At 50.6% G+C, this 23,113-nt stretch overlaps 9 protein-coding genes across 9 annotated transcripts; 5 read left to right on the top strand and 4 right to left on the bottom strand.

The window, feature by feature from the left end:
• Positions 1-20: 20 nt before the first annotated feature.
• Positions 21-857, bottom strand: F5J12DRAFT_835917 (uncharacterized protein). The gene is made up of 5 exons (XM_051745941.1): positions 716-857; positions 548-654; positions 363-496; positions 258-311; positions 21-212 (listed from the first exon to the last, which is right to left on the bottom strand). Exons 1-5 carry the CDS (start codon positions 789-791, stop codon positions 191-193), a joined length of 393 nt encoding a protein of 130 aa, XP_051599580.1. The 5' UTR covers positions 792-857; the 3' UTR covers positions 21-190.
• A 63-nt stretch (positions 858-920) lies between these two features.
• Positions 921-4,235, top strand: F5J12DRAFT_835912 (FtsJ-domain-containing protein). The gene is given in 12 exon segments (XM_051745940.1): positions 921-1,161; positions 1,212-1,372; positions 1,424-1,763; positions 1,816-2,139; positions 2,185-2,302; positions 2,356-2,451; positions 2,506-3,173; positions 3,196-3,340; positions 3,389-3,464; positions 3,484-3,510; positions 3,563-4,077; positions 4,127-4,235. The coding sequence occupies 12 exon segments, from the start codon at positions 1,100-1,102 to the stop codon at positions 4,172-4,174; spliced, it is 2,580 nt and encodes an 859-aa protein (XP_051599579.1). The 5' UTR covers positions 921-1,099; the 3' UTR covers positions 4,175-4,235.
• On the bottom strand, positions 4,236-6,886 carry F5J12DRAFT_835902 (uncharacterized protein). The gene is made up of 12 exons (XM_051745939.1): positions 6,314-6,886; positions 6,217-6,261; positions 6,032-6,168; positions 5,868-5,984; positions 5,750-5,821; positions 5,442-5,701; positions 5,315-5,395; positions 5,130-5,267; positions 4,827-5,075; positions 4,683-4,778; positions 4,410-4,635; positions 4,236-4,364 (listed from the first exon to the last, which is right to left on the bottom strand). Exons 1-12 carry the CDS (start codon positions 6,858-6,860, stop codon positions 4,308-4,310), a joined length of 2,025 nt encoding a protein of 674 aa, XP_051599578.1. The 5' UTR covers positions 6,861-6,886; the 3' UTR covers positions 4,236-4,307.
• A 147-nt stretch (positions 6,887-7,033) lies between these two features.
• Positions 7,034-9,667, top strand: F5J12DRAFT_906002 (translation initiation factor eIF-3b; the record flags this gene model as incomplete). The annotated part of the gene is made up of 9 exons (XM_051748734.1): positions 7,034-7,104; positions 7,159-7,344; positions 7,398-7,575; positions 7,623-7,748; positions 7,795-8,478; positions 8,546-8,690; positions 8,740-8,898; positions 8,948-9,216; positions 9,272-9,667. 9 exons carry the CDS (start codon positions 7,034-7,036, stop codon positions 9,665-9,667), a joined length of 2,214 nt encoding a protein of 737 aa, XP_051599577.1.
• A 197-nt stretch (positions 9,668-9,864) lies between these two features.
• Positions 9,865-11,674, top strand: F5J12DRAFT_906001 (uncharacterized protein; the record flags this gene model as incomplete). The annotated part of the gene is made up of 6 exons (XM_051748733.1): positions 9,865-9,937; positions 9,990-10,081; positions 10,148-10,182; positions 10,245-11,030; positions 11,055-11,448; positions 11,510-11,674. The coding sequence occupies 6 exons, from the start codon at positions 9,865-9,867 to the stop codon at positions 11,672-11,674; spliced, it is 1,545 nt and encodes a 514-aa protein (XP_051599576.1).
• Positions 11,675-11,719: 45 nt separating this feature from the next.
• Positions 11,720-13,983, bottom strand: F5J12DRAFT_906000 (uncharacterized protein; the record flags this gene model as incomplete). Its single annotated transcript, XM_051748732.1, has 11 exons — positions 11,720-11,934; positions 11,990-12,666; positions 12,687-12,844; positions 12,870-13,190; positions 13,228-13,313; positions 13,344-13,578; positions 13,612-13,737; positions 13,765-13,800; positions 13,822-13,860; positions 13,894-13,945; positions 13,967-13,983. 11 exons carry the CDS (start codon positions 13,981-13,983, stop codon positions 11,720-11,722), a joined length of 1,962 nt encoding a protein of 653 aa, XP_051599575.1.
• Positions 13,984-16,187: 2,204 nt separating this feature from the next.
• Positions 16,188-18,640, top strand: F5J12DRAFT_941850 (uncharacterized protein). The gene is made up of 7 exons (XM_051749698.1): positions 16,188-16,693; positions 16,742-16,962; positions 17,009-17,165; positions 17,215-17,246; positions 17,300-17,568; positions 17,620-17,957; positions 18,012-18,640. Exons 1-7 carry the CDS (start codon positions 16,467-16,469, stop codon positions 18,334-18,336), a joined length of 1,569 nt encoding a protein of 522 aa, XP_051599574.1. The 5' UTR covers positions 16,188-16,466; the 3' UTR covers positions 18,337-18,640.
• Positions 18,641-19,717: 1,077 nt separating this feature from the next.
• Positions 19,718-22,409, top strand: F5J12DRAFT_941828 (uncharacterized protein; the record flags this gene model as incomplete). Its single annotated transcript, XM_051749697.1, has 4 exons — positions 19,718-20,170; positions 20,220-20,453; positions 20,501-20,556; positions 20,582-22,409. Exons 1-4 carry the CDS (start codon positions 19,907-19,909, stop codon positions 22,407-22,409), a joined length of 2,382 nt encoding a protein of 793 aa, XP_051599573.1. The 5' UTR covers positions 19,718-19,906.
• Positions 22,410-22,526: 117 nt separating this feature from the next.
• Positions 22,527-23,053, bottom strand: F5J12DRAFT_721703 (ribosome biogenesis protein SLX9-domain-containing protein; the record flags this gene model as incomplete). The annotated part of the gene is made up of 3 exons (XM_051741325.1): positions 22,527-22,641; positions 22,698-22,953; positions 23,005-23,053. Coding segments are annotated over 3 exons (420 nt in total), but the record flags the coding sequence as incomplete, so codon positions are not given.
• Positions 23,054-23,113: the final 60 nt, after the last annotated feature.

Here is a 23,113-nt window from a genome sequence, read left to right as displayed (position 1 = left end):
GCGAGGGGACACTTGAGATTCAGAAAAGGGCGGTGTGAAGGGACACCCGCTTATTGTCGTCAATTTTAAGCGGAGTTGACACGTCTCGTCCTCGACGCGTCAGTCACGTGAGGAAGACTTCTTCACAATATTATTATGCAAGGCTAACTAATACCCATTTGAAGCACTCCGAAGACAGTGTAAATGCATGTCAGAATGCCAACGCGGCGTAACTGTGGCAAGTTAGCCCAATCACAGGGCAATTGGTCCTCGCTTACCCAGCAATCATCATCATGCCACCAAGAGGTGTTATGGGACCTAGGAATTTCACGCTGAAGAACGTGAGCGGATCAGCTCGGCTCAGCCATAGCAACAAGGCATACTTCTTCCACAGAACAAGGGCCATGATGCTACCAGAGAACACCGCGCTACCCCCGAGGATAGCATATCCAGCGAAGCGATGGGTAGAGAATCTGGGATGCATGGATACAAGCAAAAGGCCTAGCCCATTTATGATCTTGCCTCAAAGCATGAGCAACCACCCAGAGAGATCTGGAAACTCGCAAACCGCGTAGTTGGCCGCTGTGCGCCATGCGTTGAGATTGTCGACAGTGATCCCAGGGCGACGCCGCAACGTGTGTGTGCCGAATGCATCAACAATCATGCCAGTGGCCACTAGTACAGCAAACCAAAAGAGAATGCACATCACAGTGGGTCGATTGAGGACGAGACCAACCTAGAATTGCGCCAGACCTCCAAAGAAATGGGGAAGGAACTGTACGTGACAGCAGTGGGGTGCTCTCCGAAACCATTGCTGGAGCGCTGAATGGTTGAACGTGTTGCAATATAGCAGTGCCCCTTGAACCTTTGCCTGTAAGTGGTCACGTGACGGCTCTCAGTGTAGATGCGACCAAAGAAACTCAAACTCTTTGCAATCCTATCACATACCATGTATGGTCAGCCATATCTAAGAGCATTTCGTTTCGCAGCAGTTCGCTGCCTATAATGCAAGCAATGATTTCGGAAGTGAGGCAGCTTAACATGTTGATAGGAGTACCACACCCAGAAAGGGCAAGTAAAAGGTCATTACATAACCTCGTCACTTTCGACTCGCACGACGATGGGCAAAGCACAAAAGAAAACTGGGAAAGGGCGTCTCGACAAATATTACAAGCTTGCCAAGTAGGTGCTCACTTTCTTTTTCCGTCACCCACAAACTTACCAAAGTTCAGGGAACAAGGCTATCGTGCCCGTTCTGCCTTCAAGCTCATCCAACTCAACAAAAAGTTTGCCTTCCTCGAGTCGGCACGATGCTGCATCGACCTCTGCGCTGCACCAGGAGGCTGGCTGCAGGTCGCTAGTAAATACATGCCAGCCAATAGCGTTATCGTTGGTGTGTTCAGTGGTGTCTTTCACTTTCATCTTAAATGACTGCTTGTTCCAGGTGTGGACTTGGTGCCCATCAAACCGATTCCGCGAGTCGTAACGTTTACTGCCGACATCACTACAACTCAGTGTCGCAATTTCATTCGCAATGAGCTAAAGGATTGGAAAGCTGATGTTGTCCTTCACGACGGAGCACCGAACGTTGGTACCGCCTGGGTTCAGGATGCCTATAGCCAGTCGGAGCTTGTCCTCATGAGCCTTAAACTGGCCGTCGAATTTCTCAGGAGAGGGGGCACATTCGTAACCAAAGTTTTCCGCAGTGCCGATTATAACAACCTTATGTGGGTCTTTGGACAATTGTTTGGAAAAGTAGAAGCGACAAAGCCACCTTCCTCGAGGTATGTATACCTCCCAGTTGCATACCTGAACTGTTCTAATAGTTCAATGAAGAAATGTGTCTGCCGAAATATTCGTCGTTTGCCACGACTTTTTAGCCCCGAGACATGTTGACCCGAAATTTCTGGACCCTAAGCATGTATTCAAGGATCTCAGTGCATCTGCCGCTTCTGGCTTGGACAAGGGTTTGTCCGCCAACAATGCCCACGAAAACGTTTTTATGCCGGAGAAGAAACGTCGAAAGAGGGAAGGGTATGATGATGGAGATTACACCCTATTCCGACAAGTTCCTGCAGGGGACTTCATTCGAAGTTCAGAACCCGTTAACGTGCTTGGCTTAGCAAACAGAATAGTCTTCCAGTCGGAAGAGGAAAAGGGGTGGGTTTTCTCTTCTCACCAGTAAATTGTTATTTAGTTTCACAGGTGGCTAGGCCTCAGCATTACGACACCAGACGTTAAGGTCAATTGCGACGACCTCAAAGTTCTTGGCAAACGCGACTTTAAGACATTGCTAAAATGGCGGTTAGCTCTCCGCGAGGAGGTAACGTTGTGTGTATTGTGATATCTCTGTCTCTTACTTGTCCCTTTCCTCAGCTTGGGCTGGATATGAAGGCGAAACCCGCCGAGGAGTTCACGGAGTCTGTCGAAGTAGCCGAAGTTATGGACGAGGAACAACAGATACAACAAGAGGTGTGTGAACTTTTGAATCAGCTGTTGGTATGGTTCACACGAATTATGTCGCAGTTGGAACGTCTCAAAGCAGAAGCTTCCGTGAAAGCTAAACGGGAGCGGAGACGGGCGAACGAACTTAAAGCAAGAACTATACAACGAATGCAATTGCAAATGACCGCTCCTTTGGACATTGGTTTAGAACTGAACGATATGTCTCTGAACATGGGCCAAGAAGATATTTTTGATTTGGTCGGTGCGGAGAAGGGGCTAAACCGACACGGTGGTGTTGTTCGATTCGTTAACAGTGAGGAATTACCTAAAGACAACGAAGACGAAGAAGGGGAAGGATCGGGGCATGAAGATACCGAAGATGAGGTTCTGGATGTGGATCAGGATAGAGAAAGGAAATTAAGTGCTCTCGAGGCTGAGCTTGATGGGATGTACGATGCGTATCAAGAGAAGTTGAAGGAGAGGGATACCAAGCACAAATTGAAGGAAACCAAGAGAAAAAACGGGGTGCTAGAGGAGTGGGGTGGCACCCAAAACGGCGCTGGGGATAACAGCGATGGCGACTCCGACGAAGGTGGCTGGGAGGAGATGGCAGCACGCAAGCAGATGGACCAAGATAGTTCTTCAGATGAGGAGTCCGATGGAGAACCCCATGTTCGCCAAAAACGCAGCCGGCAGGAACTGGCGAGTGCATCATCGAACAAGAAGGTCAAGCTCATAGCAAATCTCCTGTGAACCTCCACCCCCGTCTAGTCATGCTGCACAAGTTTGGTTCAGCCAAGACATGTTTAGGGACATTGACACGAAGGTAAATGACGCTGATGGAGAACAAGTAGACGAAGACGTCGATATGTCATCATCACCTGCTGAAAGTCGGTCTGGAGGTGTTCAATTTGAGGTAATCCGCTTCCACTCTCCTCGTCATCATATTGAATGCTTTTTGCAGGCAGGAGACGAAGAAGGTTTGGAGATTGACATTGCTCCAAGGGACCACGGAGAAAGCGATGCAGAGGATATGGGACGTTCATAGTAGAAATCCAGAAGATAAACGCAGAGCTCATATTGAGGGTATGTTCTCAGAGTCTTCTTGATGTTCAGCCTGAGACTGAATAATCGGAAGAATATGGGCTCAATACTGCGGAAGCGGTCACACTTGCCCAGCAACTGGTAAATCGTAAAACGACCACCACTCGCCTGATCGATGATGGTTTTAATCGATATTCCTTGAACGCAAAGGACGGGCTTCCAGCGTGGTTCCTCGACGACGAAGTAAAACATTATAAACCCAACATTCCTATCACCAAAGAGGCTGTAGCCGCCCTTAGAGCTCGTCAACGTACGCTGGACGCCCGTCCTATAAAAAAGATTGCGGAAGCCAAGGGTCGGAAAAGATTGCGTGCTGCTCGGCGACTCGAGAAAGCCATGAAGAAGGCAGAAGTTGTCAATGCTAACGTAGACATGACAGAAAGTGAGAAGGCCAAGCAAATCGAAGTACTGATGAAGAAGGGTGCTTCTAAAGCCAAACGGAAGGAAGTTAAAGTCATTGTTGCCAAGGGTGGCTATAAAGGGGTCAAAGGCCGACCGAAAGGGGTGAAGGGTCGGTATACGATGGTTGATGCCAGGATGAAAAAAGAGGTTTGTCTTGACGTGACTACCTGAAATCGAACTCAACTTCCTCCCCTAGGTTAAAGCTCGGAAACGAAGAGAAAAGAGTACAGGGAAACGTCGCTAGTGGATATTTCATTGATATTGCTGTCACGATATGCTTGCATGGATATATGGAGTGTATTAGTGTCAAACAATTATTAAAGCACTCTATTCAAATCTCCTTGCTTCGTGCCTGTGACAAGGGTGCGGTAAGTTGATCACATGCTGTAAGGAAACTCCTCCAACTCGAAGTCAGAGCTCGAGTCCAACTTCAGCTAGCAACGGTGAGTACTTTTGAAGACGAGTATCTTGAAATTTACCTGGCACAATTCCGACCGCTGACCGGCTTCAAGGTCCAGTATTTTCTCATGGAAGACGCGCATTCTCGGGTAAGCACTACCTTCGTCCGCAAATGGGGCGGGTAAATCGACGAAGTCTACACTTCGATGTAGACTCCAGTTATCGTGAAGGTGAAATGTACGCCCATTGAAATCGAAAGTTGCTGGCGGATATAGTGGATTGTGATCACCTGCACCGGGAGTTGCACTGTACACAATTTGACTGACGAGATCAGAAGGAAGACAAAAGCTCACTATTCGCGTAGCCTCATCAAATAGTCGTTCAAGTCCGGAAGCTGTTCCTCAGATATTGGCTGGTAGTCAAAGACCGAAAATTGCAGATCCATGGGACTGAAGTGGAGTCGGTCAGATGGCATGATACTAGCAGAACAATCTCACCGATCCGGAATCATCAGGTTAAGCAATACCTCCTGACCTATCCAGTACTGTGGAGCCGACGGTTCGGAACAGGAGATAGTAGAGGAGTTCTCGCTTGAAGAATGTGACGAGCACTCCGCTTCTACTTTTATAATTAAGGAAGGCAGGAGATCGCTCATATGTGTACTTCCACAGGGCAAGGTATTATATACCAAGCGATGAAATGTACGGCGCTTGGCGGGGGGCACGGGCAATGCCGATGGCGGAACACTACCCACACGCTGAGTATCATGAACGCAAGCTCACTGGCGACTTCGCTCCTACCTAGGAACAAAAACCATCGGTGGTCTAGCTGTTTGAAACCATCCCAAGACCTTGCGAAGAGACATGCGTCCCCTTAGTGGATGAAGTAAGCTCCCGGCCCGGGAGTCTTCGCCAGGTGATAGTAGAAGATGGCCCAACCTGGCAGACTTGAACAGTCGGTCAATGTATCAGCTATATCAACGTACGAAGCTGTGATGAGCCTGTGATCACCCCTGCCGTCGCCAGTCGGCAGATTCAATACCGCTTCGCGGAGATCAATTTCCTTCCTAGGAGAACATGAATAATGTTTCCGCACGTCATTCTTCTGCTTACCCAGTAAAGTCCTTGAATCGTGCCTCACTGTTAAGCAATCCACCTGCCTTGGTGATATCTTCTCGGCTATTGAGCCCAAGCCAATCGGCAATGCGACGAATTCGAAAGGCGCTGCCAGTATGCATTGTCCAAGGAAAAGGGGTTGGACTCAGAAACGGGTATGCGGAGTAGTAATGTGGCATGCTTGTGGGAGCCATAGAACTACTGTTTGAGTCGGGAAGCTCATAGCACAGCACGTTGACCTGGGCACCGGATCCTTCCTAAGGTGGAATGAGTGAGGGCCGAACTAGTTTAGAAAGCGAGCTCGCCTCCATAGATGCACGGGTAGCCAGCCGTTGAGCATTCCTCATGCTACCGTCCTCGCGGGAAGAAATTCTAACCTGGGGACCATTAGGAACAAATGAATGTTGACAGGATCCTCTGTACTTTGCCTCCGTCGCCGTAATTCTCTACGTAGGCACCCGCCAGACGTGATATGCGTTGGATCGAAGCCTGTAGGATCGTCCGTCGAGTGGGAAGTTCGAATATTTCTTCTTTGATGTCCTAGCAGAGGTATATAACACACGATTGAACCTAACCGAAAACCATACCTTCCGCAACATATCAATATGTTCCGTCAATTGCTTCAGAGCACCACGTAGCCCCTCAACATGTAGAGCAAGGGGGTCAGGTACCAAAGATATATGTACGTTATATTGAATGGAAAGTTGCAATAAATCAGCACCGTCTTCTGGTACGTTAGAAGACCACCAGAGAAAGTATTGATTCGACCCACCCTTCCCGAGAACGACAAAAAGTTCGCTGGGTGTCATAGGAAAACCTGCATGCGACATTAAATGAGGCAGACAAGAAAAATACCGACGGAAACGAACTCTTAGATATTACCTCCGTCCTGTCTACGCGCCTTTCTTCTAATTCCTTTAGCGACGGCCAGCCCCAAACCCGTTCAATGATAGATTCCGCATACTCCGCCTTCCTCCGCTTCGCACGAGACCACCACGGATCAAGTTTATACAGTTCCGTGAAGTGGCGGAGCTGGTCCTTGCTGAACGCTCGACAAAGTGTGCCAAGAAGGTCGCGGTATTCGTTTGCGTACTTCTTCGTACCAGGACGTGAGTGCCTAGAAGGCCGGAAGCCCTCTATGTCCTCTATCGTTGGCTGCGAACCGCTGGACCGAATGGATGTAAGATAATTCTCGACCTTTGTGAGATCCAGGAAACTTTTATTCGCAAGGGTGTCCGGCTGTGTGGCCTCCTGTTGTCGCGTCACGCGAGCCGCGCTGTTATTTGGCTGGACATCCCCGCATTGACCAGTGGATGCGGATGGTGAAGCCAGTACCGCCTGGGACAGAAACTTTTTGTAACATTTTGGAAACAAACAGCGGCGTATTGTGGAATGTCGTAGGAGCGGGGCAGCCATGTAATATGGCCGAGCACAAAGGTGCATGTTGTTTCCTCTTGTCTTCAATCGACTTATCGTGCGGTCCCGCGCGAGTCACGTGATCTCACCGACCAAGCGTTTGAGCTCCGTCCTAATCGTTAGTAGTAGCCAAAATTTTCTACTCTTGCAAGGGGCGCGCTGAGCAAGGCAACATGGCCGTACCAAACAGTGGTTTGTACGATGAGATAGAAGCAGAACTGGATTTCTCGGATATCGAGGCAAAGTGAGCTGCTGATAACCCTTCAAAGAAGAGATATTGATGATATTATGGCCGCAGATACCGTGTTGACTTGGACGACAACCTTGATAATCTCATCGTTGTAGATGGTGTACCAGTGATCGATAAGTCCAAATTAGAGAAGCTAGTTGCGAAGATCTCCAAAGAATTTACTAAGAAAGGGGCTGCGGTCAAACCAGATAATATTTTCGTACCATGGGACGATTTCACAGGAAAAAGCAAGGGGTATGCAAACCTTCTCAACTTCTATTCTCCTTCGCACCGAACGCCTGTTCTAGGTTCATATTCATGGACCTCGGTAGTGCAGATGCCGCCACTCACGCGGCCAATGCAATGAATGGGCATCCGTTTGATGCCAGACATACTTTCTACGTGAACAAATTTACGGACATAGAACAATTTGCAAGTATGGACGAAATGTACATCGAGCCAAAGGTTGAGGAATACCGCCCAAAGGTTGGCCATCACGCTCTATTCTCGAGCAACCTGTTTACATGCCGCAGGAACACTTGAAAGCCTGGCTTGCCGACCCACTGGGTCGAGATCAGTATGTCACTTATCGTGGCGACGACGTCGAGATACATTGGCACGGAAAAGCATCGCAATGTGAGGTGGCTTATTCCAAAAAGGCACGGTCACTTTGTCAATTCTGTATTGTTGCTCATGATAGAGCAGAACTGGACTGAACTTTACGTTTCCTGGTCACCTATGGGAACATATTTCGCAACACTTTTTCGCCAAGGTGTCCGGCTGTGGGGTGGTCCATCATGGGAGCCCCAGCAACGCTTTGCCCATCCATTGGTAAAGTTGATGGACTTTTCACCCTGCGAGCAATACCTTGTTACGTGGTCTCATGATCCCATAACTGTGCCTCCAAACCTTCCCCAAGGACCTGAGTTTTTTTCCCCTGAAGATGAAGGCAATAATATCGCGGTCTGGGACATTAAATCTGGCCACCTCCTCCGGACGTTTCCCACTTCTTTGATTGAAGGCGAGGATTCGTCGATGAAAAAGCAAATGCAATGGCCGGCACTCAAATGGAGCCTAGACGACAAATTTGTCGCCCGGGTAACACCGGGCCAGCAGATTAGCGTTTATGAGCTGCCAAGTATGGGCTTGCACGACAAAAAGAGCATAAAGATCGAGGGCGTTATTGACTTTGAATGGTGTCCTCATGGTGAAAAGGACAGGGACGAAGCCGAGAAGGCTGTCAAAAGCGGCAAAACTCCGAAGAAGGCCAAGGAAAATATGCTGGCGTACTGGACTCCAGAGGTTGCCAATCAGCCTGCTCGAGTCACGCTGCTGGAGTTCCCAAGCCGCAGGATTCTGCGCCAGAAGAACCTTTTCAACGTTACCGAGGTTAGAATGGTTCCCGTTTTTTGAAGTTGAATGTTAAAGTCACAAAATATGGGATTGTTTTCACTAGTGCAAACTATATTGGCAGAATCAGGGCGACTTCTTGTGCGTCAAAGTGGACCGCCATACGAAAACCAAGAAGTCGATCCTGTGCAGTCTGGAGATTTTCCGAATACGCGAGAAGGACTTCCCAGTTGAAGTAGTGGAGCTAAAGGGTCAGTTGAGAGAAGCTGCAGCCTGTAGGGGTTTCTGACCGATTATTAGACACCGTCACCGATTTCTCATGGGAACCTAAAGGAGAGCGTTTTGCTATCGTCTCAAGCAATGACCCCAACCTAGGAAATCCCGCTCCCGGCATCACGATCAAAACTGACATTAGCTTCTACCAGCTCGATCGAGGCAAGAATGACTTCAGGTTATTGCGTGCGTACCCTACCAGACACTGAATGACTCAGTTAGTCATGGTGAATAGGTACCCTCGCATCACGCACAAGCAACACCATTCGTTGGTCACCACGTGGGCGACATGTTGTCCTTGCAACGGTTGGGTCGTCGACCAAATCCGAGCTAGAGTTCTGGGATTTGGACTTCAACAATGAAGATCGTAGGGAGGGACAGGCGGCTGAATGGGGCAGCGGCATTCAACACGTTGGCTCTGCAGATCATTATGGGGTCACTGATGTAGAATGGGACCCCAGTGGTCGTTATCTTGCAACCAGTGCGAGCGCTTGGCGGCATACTGTAAGTCACCACCACTTCATGATATGACACTTGTTGACGTTTGCAATACTCGAAGCTCGAAAACGGCTACGCGATCTGGGATTTCCGTGGCCAAGTGATCGAAAAACACATTTTGGACCGCTTCAAGCAATTTATCTGGCGACCCCGCCCCCCGACACTACTGACGAAGGAGCAGCAGCGTCAGATACGCCGCAACCTCAAGGAATACAGCCGCACATTCGACGAAGACGACGCAGCAGAGGAAAGCAATGTCAGCGCTGAACTCATCGCTCTCCGTAAGCGCCTTGTGGACGAATGGAATGCATGGCGAGTGCGGTGCAAACGCGATCTCGTTGATGAGAAGCGGAGCAGGGGTCAAAGGGTGGATGGTGATAGGCACGCAGAAGAGAAGGAGGAAATCGAGGAGTGGATTGACGAAGTCATTGAACAGATTGAGGAGGTGGCAGAATGAACCAGAGTACACTAGTACTGGTTATACTGTAGGCCGGAAATCGTTTTCTTGGAAACTCCCTAGTGTCGCTGGTCACCGGTTTGACCCCTGTGCGAAGGCTGTCGTCGTGCTGTGGGAGACTTGTCGTCGGCTCTGGCCACGGTCTCCCACCAACGGCTACATACCACCGTCAGTACTAGTGCGGATACTTGCAGACCATGATGCCTATCGGTCCTTCAGCTTCAACATCCAAGGTTCCATCCACGTCCTCTGCAATATTGTGGGCCACGCGTAGGTTCTGTCTCACTCTCCAAAAGAATGACTCACCCTCGTGATAACGCAGCCTCGAAGGAATGGACAATCCCAGCGAAACCGAAACCGGGGCGGAAGCCAAAGAAAGAATCTCTCAGCAATGTCCCAGTCATCAGAGAGGAGGTCAGCCCCCATGGGTTAAATATCGGTCTTGTTCAGATATTCAACCGTTATTGTTGATTCCTCCAGGGCGACGATTCCTCGGGTAGGCGTGTACAGAATAGGTAGGCACCACGTAGTCATCAGGAGCATTTCCAAGGATTGCTGAGCTTGTACCACTTGATAGAGCTGCACAGCGTGCTTTCCGTGAGCGTAAGCAGTCACAACTTGCCGAACTCCAGGCTCGTCTACACTCCTATGAACAAGGAGAAATAGAACGCAATGTTGCATTACAAAACGTAGCGAAGAAAATGAAGGAGGAAAATGAGCAGCTACGCAAGGAGAATCTTATCCTCGAGGAGAAGATTGCAAGGCTGGAGCAACAGCTGGAGGAGAAAGTCGAGCTGGATAAAAAACGACCTAGGGGTGATTCTGCTGCAGGGCCTTATGACGATTCCTCGAATGAATCCCAGAGGAAAAGGGCTAAAGCGGGGGACAACCCACAAACTCTACCTTTCGCTACATCCTCATCCGCTGCGGTACCGTCGTCGCTTGAATCCACCCTCCAAGGCACCGATTTTTCTTCTGCCCGCGAGGCGCTTTCACCGCACTTCCCAACGCCTGCTCCTCCAGCTGATGATGGGCTTACTTATGCAGCAACTACTGTATCAAGCACCGTCGACTCCTTCCCGTGCATCCTATGTAGCCCGGACGCCCCTTGCCTTTGTCAAGAGATCGCTTTTCAACAGGCCACAAACGGAGCTCCCGTTAGCACCTCTGCCCTGGAATCGTCCCCCGATAAACTCAACCCGCCGTCAATTCTCTCTTCCTTGAGCCAACCCGTACCTCTAGATGCTGCTGCTCATCTAAGCATACTTGACAACCTACCCCCTTACCAAGCGCCCGTGCCACTTCGACGGAAGTCAGGCGGATCCAACACTAACCCGGTTTTCCCGGTCATCCCGCTGCCATCGTCACCATCCACGACTATCCTTAGGTGTTCTGGTGACCCCGATAATTGTATGGCATGTGCAGACGATACCTTCGGAAAAGCGTTCTGTGAAGCCATCAGCCACTCCATTGCGTCATCCGCACCATGCATTGATTGTCCCCGGCGAACTAATCATTCCGATAAAATCTTGGTGGGCGAATGTTGTGGGGATGTCAGTAAATGCGGTTCTTGCGGAATCGCACCCATCATTTCCTCGGCCAACTCTTCGCGCCATCCCGAGATCATACCAACGGATGATGCATGGCGTCAACTTAAATCACATCCTAACGTCGCTTTCGCGGATTTGACGCTCTTGGCCGAAGTGGTAGCACGTAGGTCGAAGTGTACAGGATCTCGCGTTGTCATATCTCCTGCTCCGGGATCCATCACTCCAGAACGTGTGGCTGGACCTCAGCATGACGGAAGCGAGGATGAAGGCAGCCAGTCTATACTACTCACAGGATCCCAATGAGCGATTCCACCAGGAACACGGCTCGCCACCACGACTTGTACCTCAGGACGTTCTGATTGAGTGTGGCCGTAGAAGGATGCGTGAAGTGAATGCAGACGGAGTGAGGGAAGCGCTTCGGCTGCTAGACTCCAAATTCGCACATGCACGATCATAGGGCGGTTCCCTGGACGTTCGTTATTATGAACTTTAGGACATACAATCACGTGCGGTGTTTCACTAAGTTGTAACATGAATGGTCGAGTAGCCACTCCCGACATCCATTCAAACGGCGGGAAAGAGACTGTGGCCCCCGCAGTAATTCCAGCTGCCTCCACTCTCGCTGAAATCCTCGGATTTTGCAATTGAGTAGCCTCTGTTGGTGCTTAGTTAGAGACTGTCTTTGAGCCCCTCGATCTCCACGATCCGTGCGAAAGGCTGTTGCCAACTGTTTCAAAGTAGCACCCTGTAACTCGTGCTGAAATGGCTTGACCTGCAGTCCATAATTGCAAGAGAACGCGCCTCGCGACCTTGTAAGCTCCGACAGCAAAGTAGGCATGCGCCAGGGCATCGATCGCCGGGACGTCAGGCGCAATACCGGCAGATATCATGCGACGGAACGCCCCCATAGCTAGCTCGGGCTTACCTTGCCGGCCGTAACCAGCAATAAGTACTGTGTACATGACCACCTCTGGTTTGAAGCCTGCGTCCTTGGCGGCCCGCATGATCTGCTCCGCGACTCGTATGTTCCCACCTTTGGCGTATCCGTCCATGAGAGCAGCATAGTGGTACTGGTTCGGATGCATTCCCTGGTCGACCATGTGTCGGAGAACATCTCTAGCAGTATCGAGACTAGGATCCAGCATACTCTCGTGCCTGAGGCGCATCGCGATCGTAGCCCGATCACCTCTGACCCTCCTACGGGAAAGTGAAATGACAATGGGCCGCAGCCAGGAGTCGTACGTGAATTGCCGGCATGAGTTAGCACCCCTATCGATATTGAAAGTATGACTGTCAAGAAGGATACGGCCCTGTGGAAGAGCGGATGTGCCTTCCCGTATCGGAGAGAACTTGGAAGCAGTAGAGTTCCAGCCACTCCCATGAAAAAGGTACTTTTCCCGCCGCAAGATGCTTCGTAGGATGATATGGAGATGCCGAAGCGTTAGTCCACTTAAAGATGTGGGACATACTACGGAGGACTTCGGATGAGTTGGCGGGGTGTAGCATGCTCCGTGCGATCCAGGCAATCGAGGAATATCTCGATAGTGGTTGGGCTTGGCATGATGCCCCTGGCACGCATGACACGGAAGATAAACCTCGCTCCACTAAGGACCACGGAGCTCCATGGCTCGCCTTAGAATAGCATTAAAGACGTGCACTGCCAAAGGGACATCCCTTGCGTCGATAGGCGGCTGAGGAACCGATTTCACACCCATAAGATCGCATAGTGCACGTGCAAGAACGTTAGAATGGAGCATAGAGCTGAGCAAGCTCACAGCCAAGTCATCACGGCAGTTGAGGATGGATGCACGAATGAGGGAAGCGACAATGCCAGAGTCGGGCCTGACGCCAGCTTCGACCAGGCGGGGTAATAAGCTGTGGACCTGAGAGAAGCAGCGTTTGTTCGCCAAGTAGTCTATCAGCATGGTGAAGGTAGCAGCATCTGGGGTGATACGGATTATGTTGGCTAGGATCTGTATGATGTCGCGTCGAGAGATGGGCGCCGACGACCTCTGTGATATTGTTTCCAAAAGGTGACGAGACATCGACCCCGATCAGACTGAAGTATTTGATATACTGGGCCGCGCCTAATTCGTCTCCAACGTCGAGAAAATGTTGTACGATACTGTTGAGGACACGGGTAGCAGTCCGGGAGTCGATACTGGGTAGGGAATCGAGTGCTCGAGCGTGAACTTGAGTGTCTAGGCCAAGGGATCGATAGACGGTGGAAATGAGTGCGTGCGTAGAGGCATCTACAGGAAACCCAGCGTTCTCCATCATCCGTATGACCCCTTTGGCTGCATCGAGGTCTTGGTTGCGAAGATGCGCGGACAGGAGTAGATGGAATGTTCTGCGGATCGGCTTGATGTTGTCTCGAGTAAACTCCATCATGACATAGTTTAACTGGTCGAAACGGTGGCATTCTATAAATGCCCTCATTTTCCAGTTCAGAAGGCGAGCTGTCGTTCGACCACAGTGATGCCTTGCTAACGAGACAAGAGAGGGCACAGAGGACCAATGCTCCCTGAGCGACAATTGATATGTTACGCTCTCGAAGTGACTGTGCTTGAAACGACAGCCTAACTTGTGTGCAATGGTCAAGACAGAGTTTGCTCTGCACGGCAGCGTCGTCAATGCCATGGCCTGAGCTAATTGTCCACACGTTTCTCTGTGAACGAAGTACGCGCGGGTAGCTGGACATTCTTGGATATCGTGCAAAATGCGTTTTCTTTGCTCGTCGGTCCCACACGTGAATGCATCGACCATAGCTATTATTCCCGAGGGGTAGCGGCCGCAATCCGCGCTGAGCCTTCGTGAAGTGCACGTACTTGGGACGGAAGGACGGCGTGTGGCGACAGATACGTGCACACTGGAAGGCGCCATGCAGGTGTGGGTGGCCGGATTGCCTTCTAGAATGCACCGGGAGTGGACAGCAAGTGCTTGAGGCATTCGTGAAATGCATGGTAGATGAATGCAGGAATAGGATGGCAGAAACGTCAGGACCTGTCCGCGGTGCTTTTGCTCTTTTTCGATGCTCAGGAAGGCCTGCTTGATGTGCTGCCTGCGAATGCGGCCAGCTCCCCTTAGCATGGACAGCCAGAATTGGTGTGGCTGTCACGTCCACCGTGGTGGTTTGATGAACCTACACGGCATTAAAAAAAACTTTCTATTGGTCCGATTGACTCGAGGACGGTTTCCAGAATACCAGCGTACCTGTGCAGGGAGACGGACAGTATAGTGGTGATCCGGCAACCAAGTAGTGTGTTGCAGTACGACTCGGAAGCCGAGTGACTATAGCTATCCGTCTGCAACGCACCACGGCTCGGCAATGCCCGGATCAATTCTTCGAGCTTTGCTATGTAGTAGGCTACCACTGTTCGCAAGTATGTACAGTTGGCGACACCGATTCAGACGGAAAAGTATGTCTCTCGGATATGGTCTGGTCAGCGATAGGCTATGAACCACAAATCTACTAGCGTTGTCGTCCCTTGCAGTGGTGTTCACTAAAACGTTCAGCGTTCGACTCCCTGACCTTGCAACCGAGAAAGCTACTAGTACACAGCACCATGTGGTGCTGTGACCGGCCCGTGAACGTGTCTCTTAAGAAACGAACGTTCCAGGTGAAATGGAAAGCTCATCCAGTGCCAGGCGTCTTGGAGGCCCGTAGTCACCAACAGAACGAGACGACTCAGTGACTCGTTTCAGGTGAATCAAGCAGATCAGGTAGCAGTTTCACACCAAGAAGGCCTAAGCACGGGGGAGCTACGTAATGGATTCGAACGTTGACATTCACACCAGATTGACCTATGCAAAGTGACCCAAATCGAGTATTATCTCGAAGAAAGAAGCGTTACGTATGGTGAGTGGTCGCCAGATGAGAACGTTGAACTCACTACAGGAATCACCATCCCATGTTCCGTGGACGTGGCCAACGGGTCACCGGGTGTGGAAAAGGTTGCAATGGCAGTGGTAGTACACGAGTCAATGTACAATATCTCCACGATATTTTTTGGCTTTGCCGCTTATCTGAACGGGATCCGTCGGCCCCGAAACGTAAGACAACAGGGGCGTTGGAAGGTTGATATACTATCTCAGTGACTCGCCGGGCAGCGGACTCCGTTGTTTATGCATTGCAGGAAGGGCCAATTTACTACCATGGCAAATCGATTTCGTCGGACCACCCATTGCGTGCATCAGTGCTGTGCTCGTTTTCACCGGCATTGATCCTGTCGCCTCGGTCCTGGCTTTTCGTCAACGTTACACAGAAATCCTTTGTCTTCCTGCCCTGGCAGAGCCCCATCCTCATTGGCACTAAGGGGCGGACAGGTCGGGGTGTTTGCTCCCAGATTTCGGGCGCCATACAACCGACGATACGTATCTACCTAGCAATACAACGTTCCCTTCTGTTTAAGGATAGCCATCTCCTGAAATGAAGTGAACAGCGGCGCCATCCGTTCGTATGCCCCAGCCACGGCAAGCTTTCTACCACCGAGCAGTCTTCAGTCGAGGAGCGATGTAGTGGGTGGTGAGTAATGTACTTAATCACGATGGCGTCGGCCGGGCCATCGCATCAGGGTTGCAGTGGGATTGTAACTATGTAGATGGGTCTTACCGTACAGGCGGTGCAACTAGTAGGTCCTACCATTTCGCGTTGCCCGTGCCCGTCGATGACATCTACTGATAAACGCCCAGTGGTCGTACACGTGGTTTATACTGGGCAGAGCACGTAGTACACGGACGGACTCATTCCGCTGGTGACGGAGATCAAGTCCTGTCCCCGCCCAACTATCCGGTGAGTAATCTTTTTTTTTTTTTTTTTTTCGTGTGATGGGTGGCAGCAGGAAATATTGGACGTTTACTCTGACTAAATTCATATTCGCATCGATCAATAGTGCTCAATATCGCATCCAATACCCAGCTCTTTCTACAGCAATAGCCCTCCCTCTTTCACGGGAATGCTGCCGTTCCTGTATACATAAATCATCCCAAATCAAGTCGATCTTGTAACCCCGGCGCCAAGTACCCATCACAGATCTTGCACTTAAACCACACTGCAGTGCCTGGGGTATGTTTCAATCCGGCTACATCACCGTCGCGGGGGCTATTCCGGCTCGAGAAATTCCAAACGTCACGCATCATCGTCACCGTGCCCGTTCCGCCGCGCTCGCGTGGATGTTCCCTCGGTGCAGCTTTCGTATAAAGGGACCCTCTGACTCCTCCTGTGTTCTCCAACATTCCGCCAACCTCCCATGGAGTCCTACCAGTCCCATCTTACGGTACTTGAGCAGAGTGCCGCGCTCTACCCCTCCGCTTTGGCCTTCAGAGTGCCCGTATCGGATCCAATGACTAGGAGAGTGCACGATTGGCTACCAATATCCTATCGGCAGTTCAAGGAAGATGTCGAAGTCACTGCACGCTACTGGTGTGGCGTCCTCCGTACTCAGGGCATCCCCCATCGTTCGGTGATTGGACTATGGTACGTCGTATGTTTCCTCGGGGCGAAGCCTGCTCTCACACAACTCAGGCTCTCTGGCATGGATTACCAGGATGTTCTTCACATTTATGGTATCTCCAGGGCCGGCTATGTGCCCCAATTGTTCAGCATCCGACTACCAAATCCTGACGTTGTCCACGAATTACTCTGTGAAGCAAACGCCAGGGCTTTGATATTTGCTTCCGAATTTGCGGCATTGACCGCTTCTTTCTCCCTTCCCGTGCACCCTGCTGTGCACAAGACCAACATGAGTATGACCAGCGCCGTATTGCCTGCCACTCGCTTCCTCTGCGAAAGGCGATGACTTGGTGTTCATTTTCCATACTAGCGGATCTACGTCTGGACGCCCGAAACTCGTGCCATGCAACCAGCGGTGGTTGCACAGCATCGTGGATAAAGCTAGATTCACAACCGCCCCGCAAGATCCACAACGCCAGGACGTAACCGTGTCCATGTAAGTTATCCTCCGATTTCTACCTGCGTCGCCACTAACTCTCTCCTAGTGGAAGCATGTGTCACATCGGACAAAACTTTAGTACGTAAGAGAATCATCCTTGGCAACAACATTATTGACCAGTTATCCGATAGTGCTGATCGGTTCACTCCAACACGGAACTTGCACGGTTCAAACAACCAGACCGGGGTTCTCATCAGAAGAGCTCCTAGATATGATCCAGCGTTGTGGACTCAATCGCTTGAACCAATTTTCAACCTTCTTATCTACCCACCTTCGCAATTCACGGCAGAATCCGAAATTGCTGCACGCCCTTCAGCATTTAGACGAGGTCCTTTACAGTGGTTTGCCCCTGGATCGAGATGACGAAGACTGGGCATACAAAAACGGGCTGAAGATGAAGGTATGTCTTCCCTCTCAAAATATCACGTAAACTGGAATTAATGGGATTTAGAACCTTTTTGGCAGCACGGAATGTGGAGCTACGCTACTTTCCGTTGGTGGCACAAGCCGAAATGCTCGATTCCTGCGCCCCTTGCCCGGTACCTCATACGGGTTTGTTCCCATCGACCGTGATCACGGTGCTGAGGGCACCCACCAATCCTCTGTCCAATTCCTGGAACTCGTCGTCCTTGCTGGCTCCAGTGATTGCCCCGATTTGTCTCTACGGGGCAACGATGGTCATTTTCACACTGGTGACTTGTTCCAAGAGACGACACCTGGGATGTACGTCTTTCGCGGGCGTAACGATGATTGGATCAAAAGCGAGAACAGTCTCCGTTGTGATACTAAGTATGTATTACAGTCATTGCGGCCCTACTTATGCTTACTGATTCCTCGGTATAGAGCCATAGAAGATAATGTCCGCAGTACCTGCGGTGATTTGATCGGAGAGTGCATTGTTGTCGGGACGGGCAGGCCGTCTCCAGCCCTGTTCATCGAACCTGCACCAGGGGTCGATCACGAGAGACTACAGAGGGAAGTCCTTCGGAAGACACGTGCCTTCCACTCAAGGCGCTACCTTCACGAACGCATCACACGCAAAGAGCTCATCATCATTGTCCCGCCCAAGTCCCTTCCTAGAACGTCGACGAAGGGCAATGTTAGACGGAAAGCGGTGGAAGAATTCCACAAGGCACGGCTGGACGAAATTTATGCATCCCTTGATTAAGATCATGGACGACCTAATATTTGGTATAATTATTAGTTTTACCTTAATTCTTTCATTGCAAGCAGCACTTTTGCATTTCCGCGGGAACATTTTACATACCCTAGTAATGGCCGTAATGTGCCTGTTGTCCTGTATCCATCAGTCGCATGTATCATATAACACAGTAAAATACAGTATTCTTAACACATCCCTTTCAGGGGTCTGCTTACAACTTCTGTGTGAGATCGTCACCAGTGATCAAGAATTCGAAGGGTCTGCTTCCCTGAGCTAACGAAGATGCTATCGAGCCAACCACACTGTGCCCCTTTTCCATAGTTCCTTCACTATTCCGAAGGTCCTGTCCTGCAACAAAACTTCTTTGAGCACCAGGAAGGGAGGCGGCGGGGCACGATAACGATATATGATGCGCAAGGGCTATTGGATGCGATAATATATTCGTATCAGAGCTCTCTGGGGCAGTCCTAGCACCAAAAGACGTCATGTTATGTAGCAATGGGAAATGGCGAAGATGTTGTTTGTAAAGCGCTGCTGAATGATGGACTTGAACCACGGCATGGAGGGCCCAATTAGTGAGAACAACGACAGGACCGTATAATTGGATAACATCGCTAAGTGCACCCAGGATGTTGCATAGCAGTGTCTGATCTGCCCCTCGCTTTTTCGGGTACGAAGTGGTGCATTTGCTCCTCTCGGAAGCGTTCTGGCCAATAGAAAGTGCTAACGGAATCTATAGCAAGGAATCCGATTTCATTTTCTGGCATACAAGACGCATGATACTGAAGCAAGGTACTTGATGGAAGCGGCCAGCTGTGATTGGGATCTTGGTCGGAAAATGTGTAGACGTCGCAGGGATGCCTGTACGAGTTCAGCATGCTCGGTGGTGTCCAACATAGGGAACAGACAGGAGATCCGCCTCGCCAGCAGACGATGAAACCGCAAGACATCGAAAGAAAAATCCAAGTCATATACAACGGCAGATGTCCGCTGAGCCATAAAGGACGACGATGTATGACTTGACCTAGCCAGAGGCAAGATACAAGCGAGCAACAAGTGATAGAGAAGGTGGGTTTTTCCAGATGAGGCAGGCCCTTGAATCTCGACGACGTCTCCACGACTGATTGGAGGATGGTCATCGAATAGAGAAATAGCGATTGGAGTCGCTAGGAGGGCGGGAGTCAAACGCGTCTAGTTTTCCGAAATAGCGGTTCCCTACCGTGACACCTGACGGTGGTAAGCAACTGGAAGATATGAGTTAAAGCAGCTCATAGTATACGAAAAGCAAAATACATGCATGCTGGAGTGTTTCAGAGGGAAGTTTCACTGAGGGACACGTTCATTAATGTATGTTCAATGTATTCTGGCCGGGTGGTGTCTGGTCGATGTCGTTCTTGCTTACCTCATGGACTGTGGACAGGCTCATGGCCGCTGTCCATCAGACAAATCGTTCGGTGACTATCCTACAGTTTGTCTTGCACAGATACACCCAGGTTTTCTATGTCGCATCGATAAAGGTGCATCTACCAAGACCTGACACGACGTACTACCCTCCTTGTCCTACAATCTCACCCACATGGCTACCTCGGCTTCGTCTAGAGCGACACCTCCCCCTTCTCGGAGGACCTCTCACAGTGTCTCGCCTCCCTCAGCGGCCGTAATGAGGAATGCCTCATCCGCTCGTGCAGCGTTGGCCACTGCTCGTGGCACTACCTCGACGAATTCTGGTGTTTCACGCCACCCTTCTGTGAAGAGTCCCTCCAGTTCACTAGGCTCAGTACATGAGTCAAGAGACATTCTCTCTACTTCCCTCAGGCAGGAGACTGAGAAGAAGGAACAGGTCTGTCGGCCTTACGTAGAATCCCATGCCTCGCCTAACTGTTGTCTAGTTAATGATTCAATTGCAAAATAAGGATCAGACCATTGGCAGCCTCACAAGCGAGAACGATAGCCTCATGTCTTCCCTTAACGCTGCTGAATCCAGGCTTAGCGAATTATATACCGATCAAGCTCGCATGGAGGAGGAATTGGCAGCTCGTATCGAAGTTATCGACAAACTGAGATCACAAACCCGGGACCTCGAGAAAGAGAAACGTGACCTTCAGAGACGCTATAACGAACAGGTAACTGTTTAATGTTGGCTGATATTCATCTATAACAATCTCCCCAGATGTCTACGTTCGATGCCGAGCGCCAAGCCTTCTACGACAATGAACAACACCTCAAGTCTCGGATACAGTCACTTACTCAGGCTCGTAAGCAATCAGGAATCTTCCCGGACCGTGGATGCGGAACTGGATGTGACCACGGAGGAAACGGTCTTACCCGGCAATTCTTCTGAGTCCGTTTTCGCTCGAAAGCAAGACGTAGATGACCCCGAGTGCGAACCAGCGGAGATGACGGCTCTTCGTTTGGAATTATCTACGCTGTCGACGTCCTATTCCTCTCTGCAAAGTACTCTCCAGCTTTTGCAATCGCAGTTGGTGGACCTCAAACGTGTAAACAACCAGCTGCAGGAGGAGAACGAGAGTTATATGATTCTCTTAAGGGAAAGGACATTGAGTGGGCAATTCGACCTCATGAGACAAGTTGGTGGCACTCTTAGCACGACCTCCGGCTTCGAGGACGACGACCTTGCGAGCGAGGATGACATGGGTAGTCTGCGGAGTGCCGGACGGAGTGCATTAGACGTAGTCGAAGAGATTGCTGAGGAAGGCGAAGGTGTTGCGCATCCGAATTTCAACAGCGACCGACAAATGGTCGATTCGAGGCGTCGCCATCCTCGCCACAATCGCAAGAATGGTTCTGTGTCTCGTTCACCTGGCCGCGTTCCCCGTGGCGAGTCCTTAGCTGACCTACCTGTGGCTGGGCCAGGCCTTGATCTTGCTGCAGAGTTGGGGCGTGCTGAGAACAAAGGGATCGAACTGGGGACTTCGATCGACGAACGGGCTGGCCTCAGTAAGGGACGAAGGTGGAAAGGCTCCACGGAGCCAGGGCACATTTCCTCATCAGAAAGTCAAGATCCAGTTACGACCTCCAGTGATATTGACGCACTTCGCATGGAAGTAAAGTCTCTGAAGGATGCCAACAAGGCACTGTCTTTGTACGCATCTAAAATCATCGATCGAATTATTGCGGAGGAGGGTTTCGAGCGTGTGCTCGCAGTTGACTACGAAAAAGGTCAGAAGACGCCATCTGCTGCCACGCTCCCCCCAAATTTCCCCCCTGTCCTTAACGCCGCCCCTCCAGTCGCGAAGGGCTCTAACCGTCGACCTCAATCGATGATCTTTGGTCACACGGTATCCAGTTCTGTAGTTGCAAGTCTCCAGGAGCCAACTCCTACGCCGGCTCTTTCGAGTAATGTAGATGCTTCTACGTCTACGCCCTCTAATACGACGAAAGCACAACGACGGTCATTATCCTTCGACTGGAGGGGTTTTTCCATGTTTGGAGGAGAGAAAAAGGCGGAGAACCCGGTTCTACGGCCACTGACCCTGAAATCCGGAACTGCGTCCGTTACTAGTGCGCGGAAGCTAGAAACTTACGAAGATGAGGAGGACCGAAGGGAACGAGAGCGCCTCCGTGCAACAATGAAACTGTTGGGAATTGAGAAACCTGATTCTTCATCCGTCGGTCGCGACATTCCTACCGCAGTGCCAATGCAGAAAAGCTACTCCTCCCCGTTAAGCCCGCCACCAACCGCGACACCTTTCAGTCGTTTCTCGATATTTAGATCACGATCGACTGGTAACTCTGGCAGTCCTACAGACAGCCCAGCTACTTCCCAAAGCGCTACAACACATACTCCTGACGTCTCCATAGATGGCGGGACCGAGCTAACACGGGAAGCTTTGGAACAGGCAGAGGCAGAAAACACGCTCGCAGCACTCGATGCTCACGAACGTAGCCTAAGCGAGGAAATTGCGAAGGGAGGTACAGGAGGGTTCACAGAGATCTCTCCGAAAAATCTCAGTGACGAATGGAGAAGCCGCAGAAGTAAGATGAGTGGGGGTGGCGGAAGCGGTAGCACCGTCTGGAGCGCTGGCATGAGTAGAGCTGGAGACGACCCCGAACCATGACAGTCACAGTGCATGGGTGTTATTGGACGTGCATATGTTTTTTAAAACTATATTGTACTACATGTCTATACTAAATGTGCCCCAAGTGGTCGAATGGAATGTTGAGAAACAGGTCACTCAAGTACTTTTTTTTTCGAGCGTGTTCCGCGCATGGATGCGAATGGTTTCAAAGGGGTTATCCGCAAATCGGGGATCTGAAAGAACGAGTGGGTGTCGAAGGCTTTCAATTTCCCTAAGGCGAGTTTCTCAACAAGGGATCCTAAGTAGGGTAGCATTTATCAGACTTACAGAGTGCGCTTTCTTTGGGCCTTGGTCAGGGGAACCCCCTTGCCCTTGCCTATTCGACTAGTCGCCGTCTGCCTTGCCATTGACGACGGTGCAACGGTTTCAGGCCCCTTGGCAGATTGAAGAGAGGGATCTTTCTCTTGTAAAGCAGATAAGGCGAGACCCATGTCGGCCATTCCACCACCAATTTGTTCACGCGTTTTCTTGTTGAAACGTCGCCGCTGTGCTTTTGAATATGGTGACACAGAGGATACAAGCTCTAAATTGTCCATCAGCATCCTGAACCCAAAACCAAGGATCATGGACGAACTGTCAATGAAAGCTTCATGCTTACACCGCTGCTTCTCTTTTTTGCTCAGACCCGGCAGTGCCCTTGCGGGGGCCTCCAGAATTTCGTGGCCCTGCAGTGAGGTTACCCA

This window comes from Pisolithus orientalis (genome assembly GCF_024613125.1).
Source record: "Pisolithus orientalis strain OTSU chromosome Unknown F5J12scaffold_16, whole genome shotgun sequence".
Taxonomy (NCBI): domain Eukaryota; kingdom Fungi; phylum Basidiomycota; class Agaricomycetes; order Boletales; family Pisolithaceae; genus Pisolithus; species Pisolithus orientalis.
The sequence above is the reverse complement of the archived record's forward strand: the minus strand, read 5'-3'. Positions and strand labels throughout refer to the sequence as shown.

What these genes read in the sequence shown, in the direction of transcription:
- F5J12DRAFT_835917 (XM_051745941.1), bottom strand. Translation starts at nt 791, where the DNA reads ATGGTTTCGGAGAGCACCCCACTGCTGTCACGTACAGTTCCTTCCCCA. An exon ending in GAGGTCTGGCGCAATTCTAG is followed by an intron (nt 655 to 715) that starts GTTGGTCTCGTC and finishes TTGCTGTACTAG; the next exon opens with TGGCCACTGGCATGATTGTT. An exon ending in GGCATGATGATGATTGCTGG is followed by an intron (nt 213 to 257) that starts GTAAGCGAGGAC and finishes AACTTGCCACAG; the next exon opens with TTACGCCGCGTTGGCATTCT.
- F5J12DRAFT_835912 (XM_051745940.1), top strand. Translation starts at nt 1,100, where the DNA reads ATGGGCAAAGCACAAAAGAAAACTGGGAAAGGGCGTCTCGACAAATAT. An exon ending in GGTTAGCTCTCCGCGAGGAG is followed by an intron (nt 2,303 to 2,355) that starts GTAACGTTGTGT and finishes CCCTTTCCTCAG; the next exon opens with CTTGGGCTGGATATGAAGGC. An exon ending in AACAACAGATACAACAAGAG is followed by an intron (nt 2,452 to 2,505) that starts GTGTGTGAACTT and finishes ATTATGTCGCAG; the next exon opens with TTGGAACGTCTCAAAGCAGA.
- F5J12DRAFT_835902 (XM_051745939.1), bottom strand. Translation starts at nt 6,860, where the DNA reads ATGGCTGCCCCGCTCCTACGACATTCCACAATACGCCGCTGTTTGTTT. An exon ending in ATATTGATATGTTGCGGAAG is followed by an intron (nt 5,985 to 6,031) that starts GTATGGTTTTCG and finishes TACCTCTGCTAG; the next exon opens with GACATCAAAGAAGAAATATT. An exon ending in CGATTCAAGGACTTTACTGG is followed by an intron (nt 5,396 to 5,441) that starts GTAAGCAGAAGA and finishes ATGTTCTCCTAG; the next exon opens with GAAGGAAATTGATCTCCGCG.
- F5J12DRAFT_941850 (XM_051749698.1), top strand. Translation starts at nt 16,467, where the DNA reads ATGGAGTCCTACCAGTCCCATCTTACGGTACTTGAGCAGAGTGCCGCG. An exon ending in TGTGCACAAGACCAACATGA is followed by an intron (nt 16,963 to 17,008) that starts GTATGACCAGCG and finishes CCTCTGCGAAAG; the next exon opens with GCGATGACTTGGTGTTCATT. An exon ending in TCACATCGGACAAAACTTTA is followed by an intron (nt 17,247 to 17,299) that starts GTACGTAAGAGA and finishes GTTATCCGATAG; the next exon opens with TGCTGATCGGTTCACTCCAA.